This window comes from Schistocerca americana, chromosome 3, assembly GCF_021461395.2.
Source record: "Schistocerca americana isolate TAMUIC-IGC-003095 chromosome 3, iqSchAmer2.1, whole genome shotgun sequence".
Classification (NCBI taxonomy): domain Eukaryota; kingdom Metazoa; phylum Arthropoda; class Insecta; order Orthoptera; family Acrididae; genus Schistocerca; species Schistocerca americana.
Genome location: NC_060121.1, coordinates 779375589 through 779391062, shown reverse-complemented (window position 1 = coordinate 779391062; position 15474 = coordinate 779375589). Strand labels below are relative to the sequence as shown.

Genomic DNA, 15474 nt, shown 5'->3' with positions numbered 1-15474 from the left:
CGTCCAGAAACTGAAATCCAATAATAATGCTATGCGACGACAATGCTGTGAATTAAACTTCATAAGGTAAACGAGGGCGAAGAGTCTATTAACAAACTGTGGCTGTCAGACAAAGCCCATTTACACCTCAGTGGATTTGTTAACAAACAAAATTTTAGATACTGGGTACACGATAATCCTACAGAGCTACACCAGGGTCCACTGTACAACAAGAATGTTACTGTGTGGTGTGTTATGTCTCATCATACGGTGTGATAGGCCCTTAATCATTTTGTGGACGTGAATGGCCTTGCGATTAGTCACAGCAAATAGTTACGTAGCCGCGCTTGAAACCTTTGTTGTGCAACAATTACAGAGATTTTCACACATTATGACACAGCCTGGTTTCAACACTATGGATCAGCGCCACACACAGCACGAATATCAGTGACTGCTGTACACCAATTGTTTGGGGAAAATGTAATTTCGAGAAATGGTGACATCAATAGCCTCCCAGATTCCCTGATCTGTCAGGTTTTAATTTCTTTTCGAGGGGTCACCTTAAAAGCAAAGTGTTCCTTAGTCAACTTGCTTCAACGTAAGAACTAAAACCAAGATCAGAGAAACAACTGCCAAAATTCCAGTTGAGATGTTACGTCCAACCATGAACAATGAAATGAAGTAACTGCAGGAATGTTTGCGTAGAAAAGAACTTCAAATGCAAGACGTCACCTTCAAAACGCAAATTGTACTGTATGAATTCTAGGATGGCGTCAATTTTGCTATTAAATGACATACATAATTTTTTAACTTGTTATCATGAAATTACTTAATTTTCAAAGTTTCCTGTTGCTCTGAATCACCCTGTACAATTTCAGAAGGTTTGCATAGTATCTATATCATGAACAGGTATTAAGCAATGTTGTGCTGTTGTCACAGACGTGTGTTATGTATAAAAAATGGAAGCCATGTGATACAATCAATCGGGGTATCTTAGTAACACTTTTTACCATTTTTCTAAAAATACTGAGAACAAAATAAGTTACACATCGCAACAGCCACTGTAAAATTTTACATCTGCAGCTAGTGAGTGTTTGGAAAAGTGAAAATGTATACCAACGGTGCCCTATCAGAGTAAAATCTCAGTTTTGATGCTGGTACGAGGTAACATTGTCATTCAGGACAACTTTAGACCAGTCTCAAAAAACAAAGAATTTTTCTTACATCCAGTTGTTTGGGTAAATTTAGTTCGTGCCAGAAGGAAATCAGCTGTTAGTAAGAAGTAAAAACACACAACGTTAATTTAGTATTGCAGATTTACTTTGAAATATCAAGATATTAATACGGACCTGTCATTTTTCAACCTAAATCACTGCCGACAAAAGCTCTCTTCATAGTCAAGGCAATGAAAGAATAATCACAAGCCTATCACAGAAATGATATCTGGCCTTCCGCAAGGTAGTGTCATAGGCCCTCTGCTCTTCCTGATTTACATAAATGATCTAGGTGATAAATCTGAGCAGCCACCTTCGATTGTTTGCAGATGACGCTGTAATTTACCGTCTAGTAAAATCATCAGACGATCAATTCCAGTTACAAAATGATCTAGAGAGAGTTTCTGTATGGTGCGAAAAGTGGAAATTGGCACTAAACAAAGAAAAGTGCGAGGTCATCCACATGGGTACTAAAAGAAATCCGATAAATTTTGGGTATACGATAAATCGCACAAATCTAAGGTCTGTCAATTCGACTAAATACCAAGGAATTACAATTACGAGCAATTTAAATTGGAAAGACCACATAGATAATATTGTGGGGAAGGCGAAACAAAGACTGCGCTTTGTTGGCAGAACACTTAGAAGATGCGACAAACCCACTAAAGAGACAGCTTACACTACACTTGTCCGTCCTCTGCTGGAATATTGCTATGCGGTGTGGGATCCTTACGAGGTAGGATTGACGGAGGACATAGAAAAAGTGCAAAGAAGGGCAGCCCGTTTCGTGTTATCGACCAATAAAGGTGAGAGTGTCACTGATATGATGCGCGAGTTGGGGTGGCAGTCACTGAAACAAAGGCGGTTTTCTTTGCGGCGAGATCTATTTACGACATTTCAATCACCAACATTCTCTTCCGAACGCGTAAATATTTTGTTGACACCTACCTACGTAGGGAGAAATGATCATCATAATAAAATAAGAGAAATCAGATCTCGAACAGAAAGATTTACGTGTTCCTTTTTCCCACACGCCATTAGAGAGTGGAATGGTAGAGAAGTAGTATGAAAATGGTTCGATGAACCCTCTGCCGGGCACTTAAGTGTGAATTGCAGAGTAAGCATGTAGATGTAAATGTAGATGTAGGAAATTGGAAAGACAACTTAAATACTAAATAGAAATCACAGAGGTAGTAAAACGGTTACGTTCAATACAAAATAATGAAGCAGGTGGAGCAGCAGTCATATGAAACACAGTAGTAAAATACAAAGATACCCTGACTGGTAACATGTTACCCTGCTTGGCAGTATCAATTTAGTTTAGCAGCAAAATGTCTGTTGCTAGGAGTGGCGATGGACTTTGTTTCAGCAACTGGCAATCGATTATGAAATTATATCTCAAGTGTTCGTGGATACTACGTTTAGTTGCAGTATTGCAGGGTTTACGCTGTACATGAAATCACATAATATTGGCGCAGGCGGCTTTTTCTTTTTTTTTTTTTTTTTTTTAAAAAAAAAAAAAAAAAGATTCCCTGTTGCGTTTGGAGCGCTTGCAGAAGTGTGTAAATTTTGAAGTCGAATACAAAAGAAATTGTAGCAAATTGATTGTTTTTTGTAAAAACTTGTAAGGCGGGGCCCGTACGCACCGCGAGGCACTCGCCGAAGAGCGCGGCGTAGACGGGCAGGCTGAGGCCGCAGAGTGCAGCGGCGACGGCGCCCGTGGCCAGCAGCGGCCACTCGCGCGCGCTCAGCCGCAGCACGCTGCCCCACTGCGGCCGCTCGCCATCCTTCTGCTGCAACACACCCACCTCGCGGCCACTTCCACATGTCGCGCTACCCAACTTCTGAATCAGGTTCTCTCACACAGTTGGTTTGATACTCCATTAGACTTCCTAAACATTCAATGACGGGGAAAAAATCACAGCATCAAAAAAATAATTAATGTAGGCTAATGAGGTTTCGGGAATACGTTTGTATACATAACAAAATACTAACGCGAATTCTTTACAGACGAATGGAAAAACTGGTAGAAGCCGACCTCCGCGAAGATCAGTTTGGATTCCGCAGAAACGTTGGAACACGTGAGGCAATACTGACCCTACGACTTATCTTGGGGGCTAGATTAAGGAAAGGCAAACCTACGTTTCTAGGATTTGTAGACTTAGAGAAAGCTTTTGACAATGTTGACTGGAATACTCTCTTTCAAATTCTGAAGGTGGCAGGGGTAAAATACAGGACCGGCCGGTGTGGCCGTGCGGTTCTAGGCGCTTCAGTCTGGAACCGCGTGACCGCTACGGTCGCAGGTTCGAATCTTGCCTTGGGCATGGGTGTGTGTGATGTCCTTAGGTTAGTTAGGTTTAAGTAGTTCTAAGTTCTAGGGGACTGATGACCACAGATGTTAAGTCCCATAGTGCTCAGAGCCATTTGATCCATTTTTTTAAAATACAGGGAGCGAAAGGCTATTTACAATTTGTACAGAAATCGGATGGCAGTTGTAAGAGTCGAGGGACATGAAAGGGAAGCAGTGGTTGGGAAGGGAGTAAGACAGGGTTGTAGCCTCTCCCCGATGCTATTCAATCTGTATATTGAGCAAGCAGTAAAAGAAACGAAAGATAAGTTCGGAGTAGGTATTAAAATCCATGGAGAAGAAATAAAAACTTTGAGGTTCGCCGATGACATTGCAATTCTGTCAGAGACAGCAAAGGACTTGGAAGAGCAGCTGAACGGAATGGACAGTGTCTGGAAAGGAGGATGTAAGAAGAACATCGCCGCGCGGGATTAGCCGAGCGGTCTGAGGGGCTGCAGCCATGGACTGTGTAGCTGGTCCCGGCGGAGGTTCGAGTCCTCCCTCGGGCATGGGTGTGTGTATTTGTCCTTAGAATAATTTAGGTTAAGTAGTGTGTAAGCTTAGGGACTGCTGACCTTAGCAGTTAAGTCCCATAAGATTTCACACACATTTGAACATTTTTTAAGAAGAATATCTACTAAAGCAAAACGAGGGTAATGAAATGTAGTCGAACTAAATTGGGTGATGCTGAGGGAAATAGATTAGGAAATGAGACGCTTAAAGTAGTAAAGGAGTTTTGCTATTTGGGGAGCAAAATAACTGATGATGGTCGAAGTAGAGAGGATGTAAAATGTAGAATGGCATTGGTAAGGGAAGCGTTTCTGAAGAAGAAAATTTCTTAACATCGAGTATAGATTTAAATATCAGGAAGTCATTTCTGAAAGTATTTGTATGGAGTGTAGCCATGTATAGAAGTGAAACGTGGACGATAAATAGTTTCGACAAGAAGAGAATAGAAGCTTTCGAAATGTGGTGCTACAGAAGAATGCTGAAGATTAGATGGGCAGATCACATAACTAATGAGGAGGTATTGAATAGAATTGGGGAGAAGAGGAGTTTGTGGCAAAACTTGACTAGAAGAAAGGATCGGTTGGTAGGACATGTACTGAGGCATCGAGAGATCACCAATTTAGTACTGGAGGGCAGCGTGGAGGGTAAAAATCGTAGAGGGAGACCAAGAGATGAATACACTAAGCAGATTCAGAAGGATGTAGGCTGCAGTAGGTACTGGGAGATGAAGAAGTTTGCACAGGATAGAGTAGCATGGAGAGCTGCATCAAACCAGTCTCAGGACTGAAGACCACAACAACAACAACAACGTAACATATTTAAGTGATTATCACTGCACTATCATAAGTTAATGTACGCGCGAGATAAGCCGTGCCCGTTGGACTCGGTCGGTCAATACAGGGACGGCTGATGCTGTTAGTAAATGACGCTGGAATTGTCTGATTATGTCACGTACCTGCTCGGTTGGAGACAGATCTGTTGATCGAGCGGGCCAAGGTAACATCTCGACACTCTGTAGAACATGGTACGTTACTGCATCGGTATGTGGGCAAGCGTTATCCTGTTGGAAAACACCCCCTGGAATCAACACAACAGGTGGAACCACCAGATTGACGTACAGTTCTGCAGTCAAGGTACAGGGTGACACACAGGAGACGGACGGTTTTTAATGAAATAATACTCAGCCAACTTTAAAATTAATGCATGTTTGTTTACACAAAATCAAAGCTCATTATTTGGCATTTTAGTTAACAAAGGTATTTGTGAAAAATAATGTCGTCAAGGTGATGTCCATCATTTCGAATGCAGGACTCCAGTCAGTTCTCAAAATCCTCCATCACACGGACTAAAATCTCTGCAGGGATGGCAGCAATCTCTTGAATGATTGCGTTCTTCAACTCGTCCATATCTCGTGGTTTGTGGTTATAGACACAGTTCTTAAGGACCCCCACAGAAAAAAATCACAAGTCGGGAGACCTGGGAGGCCAAGGAACATTGGCAAAACGTGAGATAATCCGGCCAGTAAACATGCATCTAAGAACTGTCATTGAAGTGTTTGTGGTGTGCGATGTTGCCCCATCCTACTGGAACCAAACGCATTTTAAAGGGATTCGTTGTCTTCTCAGTTCTGGTTTCAAGAATGTTTCAAGCATACGAATATAACGTACCGAATTAACAGTAACTGTGGCCTCGTTATCTTAAATAATAATAATAAGGTCCAATAATGCCAACAGAGCCAAGAGCACACCACACTGTTACTTCTTCTGAGTGTAGAGGACGCTGGTGGATAAGGTGTGGATGCTCTGGAGCCCAGTAACGTAGGTTTTGCTTATTCACAGTCCCGTTTAAATGAAAATGAGCTTCATCGCTCATCAACCAAATTTCATTTTCATTCGATCTCTAAATCACTTGCATTCTGTAAGCGAAGTCTTCTCGTACAGCAAAATCAGTTTCCTTAAGTTGTTGGACATTGAGCACTTTGTAGGGATGGAATTTTAATTCTTTATGCAAAATTCGTATAACCGATTCACGATTGATTCGTAACTCTCTAGCATGACGTCTAGCTGATCGTCCTGGGCTTCTGACTGCCGCTTGCCTTACCCTTTCAACATTTTCTGGTGTTGTTACTCTGTGTCTCCGGCCAGGATGCTTCTTATCCAGTATGTTTCCAGTTGATCTGAAGTTTTCCACCCATCTGAGGGTTGTGTTACGGCTCGGAACAGCTCCATGTCGATCGACATTAAACCACGCACGAAACAATCACCGACTAGCAATAATAGACTCACCACTTTTCACGAAACTGTCATAGACAAACACTTGCCGTTGCAAGTCCCACTGCTCCATAGTGACTGAGTAAATGAAATGGCGTCTTGTGTGGAGCAGAACTATCCCCACCTCCCACCACCGCGCCCTCAGTACTACTCAGTTCAAAACCGTCTGTCTCCTGTGTGTCACCCTGTACATGGGATAGCCACGAGTGTGCTCGTGCTGTCAGACAAACCGTACCTCCAGGTATATGTCCAGTGTGTCTAGCACGCAGACAGGTTCCCAGGTTTCATTAGAACCTTCCTGTTCTCCAATGAGCTCTCGCTTAAAGCCATTGAAGTCGCAAATAGCAGTGGTTTGGACTCAGTGGAAAGCACGCTACAGGTCAGAGCTGTGATTGAAGTAAGCGATTTTTAATAGCACGTTATGTCACTGTGGTGCCAACTGCTGCTCAGATTGTAGCTGCAGATGTAGTACGATGTGCCAGAGCCATTCGCCGAACACGATGGTCTTCCCTCTCGACAGTGTCAGATGGCCATCCAGGGCCCGGTCTTCTCGCGACCGTACATTATAGTGACCACCGCTGCCAGTAGTCATATACACTGGCCACATTTCTGCCAAGTCTATCTGCAGTATCGCAGAAGGAACATCCAGCTTCTAGTGGGCCTGTTACGCGACCTCCATCAAACTCAGTGATGTTGATAACGGCATCTTTGTCGCGTTAAAAGGCATTCTTGACTAACATCAATTCACCACGTCCAATCTCAAAGATAACTAACGCCCACGACAGTTACAGAGTGTACTTAAAGCGAACCTGATATGCATCCTCTTAGCGGCGCTATTATAGCGCCACTATTATCCGACTGGCGCAGAATTTGAATAGACATATCTCTCAGATGTAGTAACGCCCCTACCAACTTTCGCCTATGTCATACAACTCTTTCTTGGTGTTCTGATTTTTTCCGTCAGTGTATTACGGCTAATTAACTCAAACAGGAGAAACGAACACGATAGAAGATGAGAGCGTAGCTCTGAGTGAGGAAATGATGAAGACAGCAGAGTGTCAAATAGGCAAAAAGTAAATCGTCGGATAACACGCTACATATAAAATTTAACTGACGAACGGTGAATATATAAAAATGGATCAAATGAAGCAGCCAAAAGGAAATACAGACGATTGCAAAATTAACAGGGATATGACGTACAAAATCGTGATCCGTGAAGATATTCAAAGCTGTAGAAGTGTTCTTTACTATGGAAAAGGTACATACTGCATGTAGGGCAGTGGCTTGGGAGAAAACTGGTGTTGTACGAATATCAAGAGCTCAGTCCTAAGCAGAGAAAATAAGGCCGAAAGATGGAATGAATATACAGAAGACGCTAGAGGAGGAAATGAACCTGAAGACGATATTATGGAACGTGAAGATGAACTAAATGAAGACGAAATGGCGGATATGATACTGCGAAAAGAGTTTGCAAGGCACTAAAAGACCCATATCGAAACAAGACACCAGGAATAGACTACGTTCTCCCAAAATTAGTGATCCTTGTGGAACATACCACAACGAAACAGTTCCGCCTAATATGGAAGATATATGAAACACACGAAATAACTTCAAATTTTGCGACTAATGTCGTTAACACCAATTTTAAAGAACACAGATGCTGATAGGCTTGTATATTATCGAACCATCAGTATAATATGGCATCGTCGTAAATTTTGACACTAACTGTTTACAGAAGAACAGAGAACATCAGCTTTCGTTCTGGAGAAATGCGGGGATAACTTCACAATACTGATCCTACGACTTATCTTAGAGCACAGACTAAACAAACGCAAACCTACACCTGCGGAATTTGTACATTTAGAAAAGCTTTACATATTTCGCCCATAACACACTCTTTAAAATTCTGAAGCTACCAAGGATAAAATGCAGCGAGCAAAATGTTACCTGGAAAATGTCCACACAGTAGAGTGCAGTTACAAGAATCAAATTAAATGAAAGGGAATCTGTAATTGGGAAGAGTAGGAAGTCTAGCTTGTAACCTATCCTCGATATTATACGATCTATACACTGAGGACAAACAGGAATCTGTGACGAAATTTGGCAAGGGAATGGAAAAAAATTGAAATCATCGTACTGTGTTATCGGGCAACCTAGGTTTGTTCAGCCTCTAGGTGAAAGTTTTTATATTGGTCAGCGCTTCGTCGACTTGTGCGTCTGATGAAGATGAGATGAAATGATTAGACACCCAGTCCCGAGCGAAAAACGTCTCCGGCCTTCTGAGGGTTGAATCCGAGGCCCCACGATCTAGAGGTAGTGATGGTAACCACTAGACCATGAGCTCCTGATGGTAAGGGAATGAAGTTCATGGAGAAAAAATAAAAACATCAAGCTTTGACAAAAACTCTCTGATTCTGTCAGGGACAGGAAACGACTTAGAAAATTAGTTGAAAGTATTGGACAGCGTCTTGAGAAGGGGTTGTAATGCCCTAGGGAAGTGTGCTGGGATCATTGCTATTCACATTGCTCTTGCAGAACATTTTAGCATGTGGTGCAGGGTAGTAAAATGGTCATGTTTCAAGAGGGAAACCATGTCCAGATTGCCGTATACCAGGCTTAAGGGCACAGAACAAACACCATGAGAGGCTGCCACCACACAGGCACAGCCACTAGCTTGGCGCGTCTCAGTTACGAACAAGGGCCTCTAGATGGCACTCACAAATGCGGACCACTTTGTATTTCCGCCCATCGTCCACCTGCGCGTCGTACTCGCTTGCCGATAGTATTGCCAGCCCGCAAAGAGAGCACTGCCAAACGTAGACTGCATTGCTTCCGGCTTGTACTGATGCAGATGTAAATCCTTTCGCTGACAGGGAAAAAACGCAATGGGGCGCGTTCACGCACACAGTTCCGATCCTGCAGTCAGACAGTTCAGTACAGAGACTGCACTTAATAAGAAGACGGTGTCTTTGAGAGGAAAACATACCGACTTACCAATCGCTATTTACAGAGCAATAGGACAATCATGAGTGTCATCATAATTTCATTCAGTCATAGTGACATTATCATAGGCTGTCAAGAGACTGCAATTTAGATTTCATCGTATTAGGTGTGGGACATAAAGTGTGCATGCAACTGTACCAAAGTATCATGTTACGTCATTGGAAACCCCGTGCTCGTTTAAATTGTTTACCCTGAACCAAGAAGTTAATCAAGAGGAGCAGATACCTTTAAGGCCAAAGCTGAAACTATTGTGCACAATGTAATGAGTATCGTGAAGAAATTATGGTCCTAGCTGCGGATCCTAAAGTGGAGAATTGCATAGTGTTAAATATGATATTAAAGAGAGATGTTAATAGAAAGAAGTTTTAAATGAACACATCAATTTATTCAATTAAACACACTCATTAAACGCATTTGACTATTAAAGAACTTCAAACGTTATTACAAAATGCGCCCTGGAGGAATTACACCAAGTAAACGCGCTGGTTCTCGGCGTTACTTGAAGGCAAATGGGAACGTGTTCATTAGAGGCAACTGGCGTTTTAAAATTACTTACGAGCTTCCATTCCAAAGAAGACAAGCGAGTGTCAGCCTGACAGTTAGATTGAGGAACAAACGCGTCTACTAAAGCAATGCTGGACCTGAGACAGATGACCATAATGATCTGAGCAAACGCGGAGCAAGGGATTTCTCACAATGCCATTGATGCGGCCCAAGGATTGTCTCACAACGCCAGTGCTGCTAATAATGCTCACAATAAATATTCAGCATGAGACGTGCAGAAAGATGTGATTGTGACTGTGTCTTTGTGTTGCAGGGTGAGGGTCATGTTTCTTTCAACACCAACTCTGGACCTTGATTGGCTGCTAATATGCACGCCATATCCCCACCTCCCTACCTCTGGTCAGTCTATTCGAACCATCTGCGTCTCTGTGCTACAACCAACACCCTATATTCTATTTACATCGTACAGCGTTCTCCCTTGTACCCGGAAAACAGGACATGACAGCCAATCGCTGAATATGAACATTCAGCCAGCCAATGGTATGATTCCTTTTTGCACAGAAATCCCTTCAAGGAAGTGTGTCATGCTAAAGTGCCAACGACTATCCGATTCGCACTTCTTTCTTGTGACCCCACAAACATTTTCACTAGTCACGCATTTCTGCACCCAGCGACTACCCTCGCGTCCGAGGCTTTTATTTTTTTGCATGCCGTGTTTCTTTAGGAAAGCATAAGACTGTTATCTGCTGAAGGCTATCTTCAGAGCATGGGAAAGTGCCAGCCTCCCGCATCATAGAGAGAGTTCCTACCCTGGCATCCGTTAGGCCACAAGGGATGGGGGCGGGGGGGGGGGGGGGGGAGGGAGGAGTGGGAGGAAGGCAGCATAATAGCTCTGAACCCTTCAGCTTTCACAGAGACAACACCTGAGACTGTACGCCTGTTCGTATGTAAGAAGACGCTTTTTCGTTACATCGGACACTATTGTGCTTGTCCCAGATCCAGCGTTCTGCCCTGTTCCCACACACGCTCAAAAGTAAAAAAGAAAAGAAGACTCACACCATGTTAAATTTAGTTAATATTTCAATTAGTTGCTAGTCCGTACGTATGGCCGCTGCAGTCCAGTTCGCTCTTATAGTTATTATTATCATATTATGCCCCCTCATCGTTCTCTGAGTAGAGTGTTATTGAAAAGGAACATGCCAGATGTCTTGCAACTTTTCTTCATGACTCTTGATAAATGTTATGTACTCGTATTTCTTATTGCGTTGCCACATTTATGTTCTAGTGCCGGTCTGTCAAGCAAGCGTTTAATTAGTAAGCATGTAATGTTCAACTTACTTTATAGGACCATAGTAGAAATTACCTTTTCTGCTACCAGCCATATTTGAGTTGAATTAATGGTAACATTCAGTTGCAATATACATTCAGTTGATATTAATGGTTTAATGGTTTGTTGCCCGTGGGGCATCGAAGTCAGAGAATTATTCGGATATGGTGATGACTTGATGTTCCACATTTGGCTAAGAAATCCAATAAAGCGTCACGACGTGTAATACAGTACAAAAGGGGTTCAACATGTGGACCTCTCACTTGATTGCAGAGTTTCCTGACGTATATAGTGAAAAAATGTGGTTATGCATTCGGTATTTTAGTTGCACCGTGGATTCGTGTAAGGAGTCCCTCCACTGATGTTAGCAGGAGCAGCATACACCACAGTCTACGTACTTCCTCACAGAAAGTAGTCAAGAGGTGTAAGATATGGTGGCGCTGGTGGCTATGAAACAGGTCCCCCTCGACCAGTCCATCGATGAAGGTATGTGGTGTTCAAGTGGTGCAAAAAATTTGTACTAAAATTAACTGGAGGTCCGTCGTTTTACAGCCACACTATCTTACAAACTTCTTTGGCACATCAACCGAAAGAGTAGGAAAAACATCTCTGAGATCAATAAGGTAAGTCGGTCCTGTTACTATGGTAGGCCTTAGATACTGTCCAGTGATCATTCTGTCTATACGTTCACATTGAAGCTTTGTTGGCTACTTCTAACCCCTTGCGTACGCGAATTTTCGTCTGCTTAAATACAAGAGTTGCATTAAGTTCACGATGCCGTTTCGAGTGAACATGCATTCATAGGCACACAGCACCGTAGGAGGAAATGTTGACTACAGCACGCAGTGTTGTAAATACCATTGCACAAAGCGTATTAGGCGTTTTTCTCATTTTCGAAGTGTTCCGAAATGAAATGTGTTCTTCCGAGGCAACCATTCGAATCGAACGTGAAAGGCCAGCATTCGCTTTCGGTATCTAATTCCGGAAGAAAATGCAGAATAATTGATATAGTATTCAGAAAGCTTACCATAGGTACATTAAATTTTTCGGTATTACACGGTACTATTGGACGTAAATGAATGTGTAACAAAAACAGAAAACATACTTTGCTGGACATACAAGTCACAATTTTAGATAACTTCAGCGAGAAACACGTTACTTACTTGCAACTTCGCGGTCAGTGATCGTTGAATAATGAGGGTTATTTCTGTTGAGAGACCTTCCCACACACAATCGTGCAGCTGCTCTAGGGTCACCACCATATTTGCCGTATGCAAGCGGCTTATCGGTCATTTCATTATTTGTATGCTAATCCATTTTGTAATGCTACCAATAACGTTACTGCGCTGGTGCACATCACAACTATCCAGTTACAACGTGAACAAAGGATTACGATAAGATGCAGCGCAAGCTCAGGAATAATATTAGGTGCAGTTTGTGAATCCCCTTTATATACCTTGCCAGTAGGTTGCATAATTACTAATTAGGCTGCTAAACAAAATCCAGCATCACGCTGACACTATCGCCCTCAAACTTCGACACTCGAAAGCACCCAAGGCGTGCATTCCCGGAGAGGGGCTTCCACTTTAAAAATGAACAATTTGCCATCGTATTAAACATACTAAGTGTTGTCAGTGTTTTTCTGATACTCTCCAATTGAGCCGCTACTGACCATGTTTTCAGTATCTTCCATTTATCTACAAATCCAGGGCCACCAAACATTTCAAGGTGTATACGATGGAATATCACAGCATACCAGCAGTACGAACCTCTTGTTCAAATGTGTGTTAAATCTTATGGGACTTAACTGCTAAGGTCATCAGTCCCTAAGCTTACACACTACTTAACCTAAATTATCCTAAGGACAAACACACACACCCATGCCCGAGGGAGGACACGAACCTCCGCCGGGACCAGCCGCACAGTCCATGACTGCAGCGCCCCAGACCGCTCGGCTAATCCCACGCGACACAAACCTCTAAAAATTGAAAACGCATAATCTTGAAGACTGTTTCTGCAGAAATGGCAGTAAGTCGCCATACTGAAATGCATTAATATAAAATGAAAAATTAATCCCCTGACGTGATGGTACCATATGAATGAAGTTTTGTTAACGTTATGCAACTTGTACTCTCTAAAATCATATTTACACAATTACACACCTATGGAACAGATCGTACAGGACAACAAATCTAGTTCGCATCCTTTATCTCCAACACAGTTCAGTAACGCAAACAGAGACGGCTATTAAGATGTAATGTGCCATTTTAGTCAAGTGACTTACCAGTAAACCAATATAAGTTAGCTACCAACGTATCACACCTCAAACATTCCTAACGGGGGTGGATCTGGTTTTATTAAGGGCTAGAGTAGTTGATGAACATCTTTGAGAGGACGTTCCTTAATGTGAGAAGTGCGAGGAGGCACATTGATTTTTTGGAGGAGCCTATCTAGTTTACGTCGTAAGATGGAGTAGATGTTCTAGGCGTGTTCTGTAGTGTTCAGCGTTTCCTGAAACAACTCCAGACGTGAACAGTCATTGTAGACTGTGGCTACCTGGGGTCAGTCCTGATTTCGTAGCAGAATTTGCTCTCATCTCTATACTCCATTTTGCGCCATTCGCCGTCCCTTTCATGTCTTACCCTACATCATTAGAGGCGAGCTGCAGAATGTTCATGTACGAGAAGAAGCCAGGACGACCTACGTCTGAATACGATACAGGGACAAACCGAGTAGCAGGTGCATTTTCCTTGGACTACAACGACTGATACACAAATGACGCCCCAGGACCAGTGAACTGGGCGGTTCTTCGAAGGACCACCCAGAGTCTCACAACAACGCAATACGACCTCATTTAAGTTCAATCATTGGCACCAACTGTGGTCTCAAGGTATGCTCAAAACTACAGACAACAGCTGTTGCAGGTTCAACGTTTCCATATTCAGTAGATGTTATTTGTGCCATTTGAAGCACAACACCTTGAATCATTGCTTTTTCTGCACTCTGTAAGCGTTCAACGCTAATTATATTTTTATGCCATGTCTTTCGAGGTTTTCAGCATTCATTTTCACCTTGTGTGTATTATCGTGGCGACCGCTACTCACGTCGACTGCTGTGTCCACACACGTTAGTTCCGTTCGCAACATCCATAGATACAGTTGTGCCGCGAATTCAGTTTGAGTCCGCCGCTTGGAGCGCTGAATAATGTTGTTGCCCACTTCTTGGAGTTATAACTTGTTTTTATGTTTATTCTGTTCCTTGGTTACTGTTTTGTTGTTTACAAGCTACAGACAGCAACTGTTCTTCTTTTTCTGTAATACCAAGTAATAAACCGTTGAAGTATATTCTCAGCGCCTGTTTGAATATTTATTAAGTACGAGTAGCTCCACACAACGAAAATATACCCCACATTATGATTGTCTTTGCAGCATTAAAAATGTACATTTTCAAATGTTAATGTGTGATTATTGTTGATTACTGAGGGCCCTTATCTATCACTTGGACATTATCACGAGCTGCCACGTTGTTTCAGGATCAACTATTCCAGAATATTTGCAGCTGGGGCGTTACAGACCCCTCTCGAGTGTGTAGAAATAAAAAGATTCGATCAGTTCAATTAGATTCACTGAAATGAATGAATGAAGGAGACTAAATCAACGAAGACATAATGACATGAAGTGATATCAGTAACAGCCTATCAGCATTGCTGAACCCATAATTTCACAGCATCCCCATTCATTTCATTTCGATTAATTTAATTCAGTTAATATACATCCCTTGTGGCCACTTACCCGTCGATTTCTTGTCCCCAGTGGTGCTGTTTCCCCATCTCTGGTGGGAAAACCTCTGGCAGTAATGTTCCAGAGTCAAAGAAGGAAACACCAGTGAGTCACACGTGCCAGCATGCTCAGATAGCATAGTCGTTAAGGTGATTGCTCGCGAAAAGCAGGAAACTCTGTTCCAAGTACAGGTCTGGCACAAACTTTCACTATTCACGAGATATCAAAGATCGTGAACATTGGCCCAAGCAGGGACAGAAGAAACCAAAACAAACTTGGCTTTAAAGTTAAAAACAGTTGTCGTATTCCGTCGCACAAGGTTTTGTATGTCTGTCAACTGGCGGCGATGATATTCCAACAGTGGGCAGCGGTATGGAGGTGGAATCGGTTAGTCGTCTCGATACGATGTAGAACGTTATCACTGAGCCGCGCAGCAACAGAGGCCGCCGAAAGACGCGCCTCAGATAGGTAAACCCTTCGTTTCCCGGCCGCTTTAAACAGGCATAAAGCACCCGGAAAGCAGTTCGCATGTATTGTGTTA

The 15474-nt window shown here is 42.7% G+C and overlaps 1 protein-coding gene across 1 annotated transcript in view; it reads right to left on the bottom strand.

Annotated features, from left to right (window-relative positions):
* The window catches only part of LOC124606398 (phosphatidylcholine translocator ABCB4-like), a 185553-nt gene that overhangs the window by 114650 nt on the left and 55429 nt on the right, over positions 1-15474 (bottom strand). The window contains exon 7 of the mRNA XM_047138379.1: positions 2840-2986. Coding sequence (XP_046994335.1) covers positions 2840-2986 — 147 coding nt within the window. The remainder of the gene's footprint in view (positions 1-2839; positions 2987-15474) is intronic.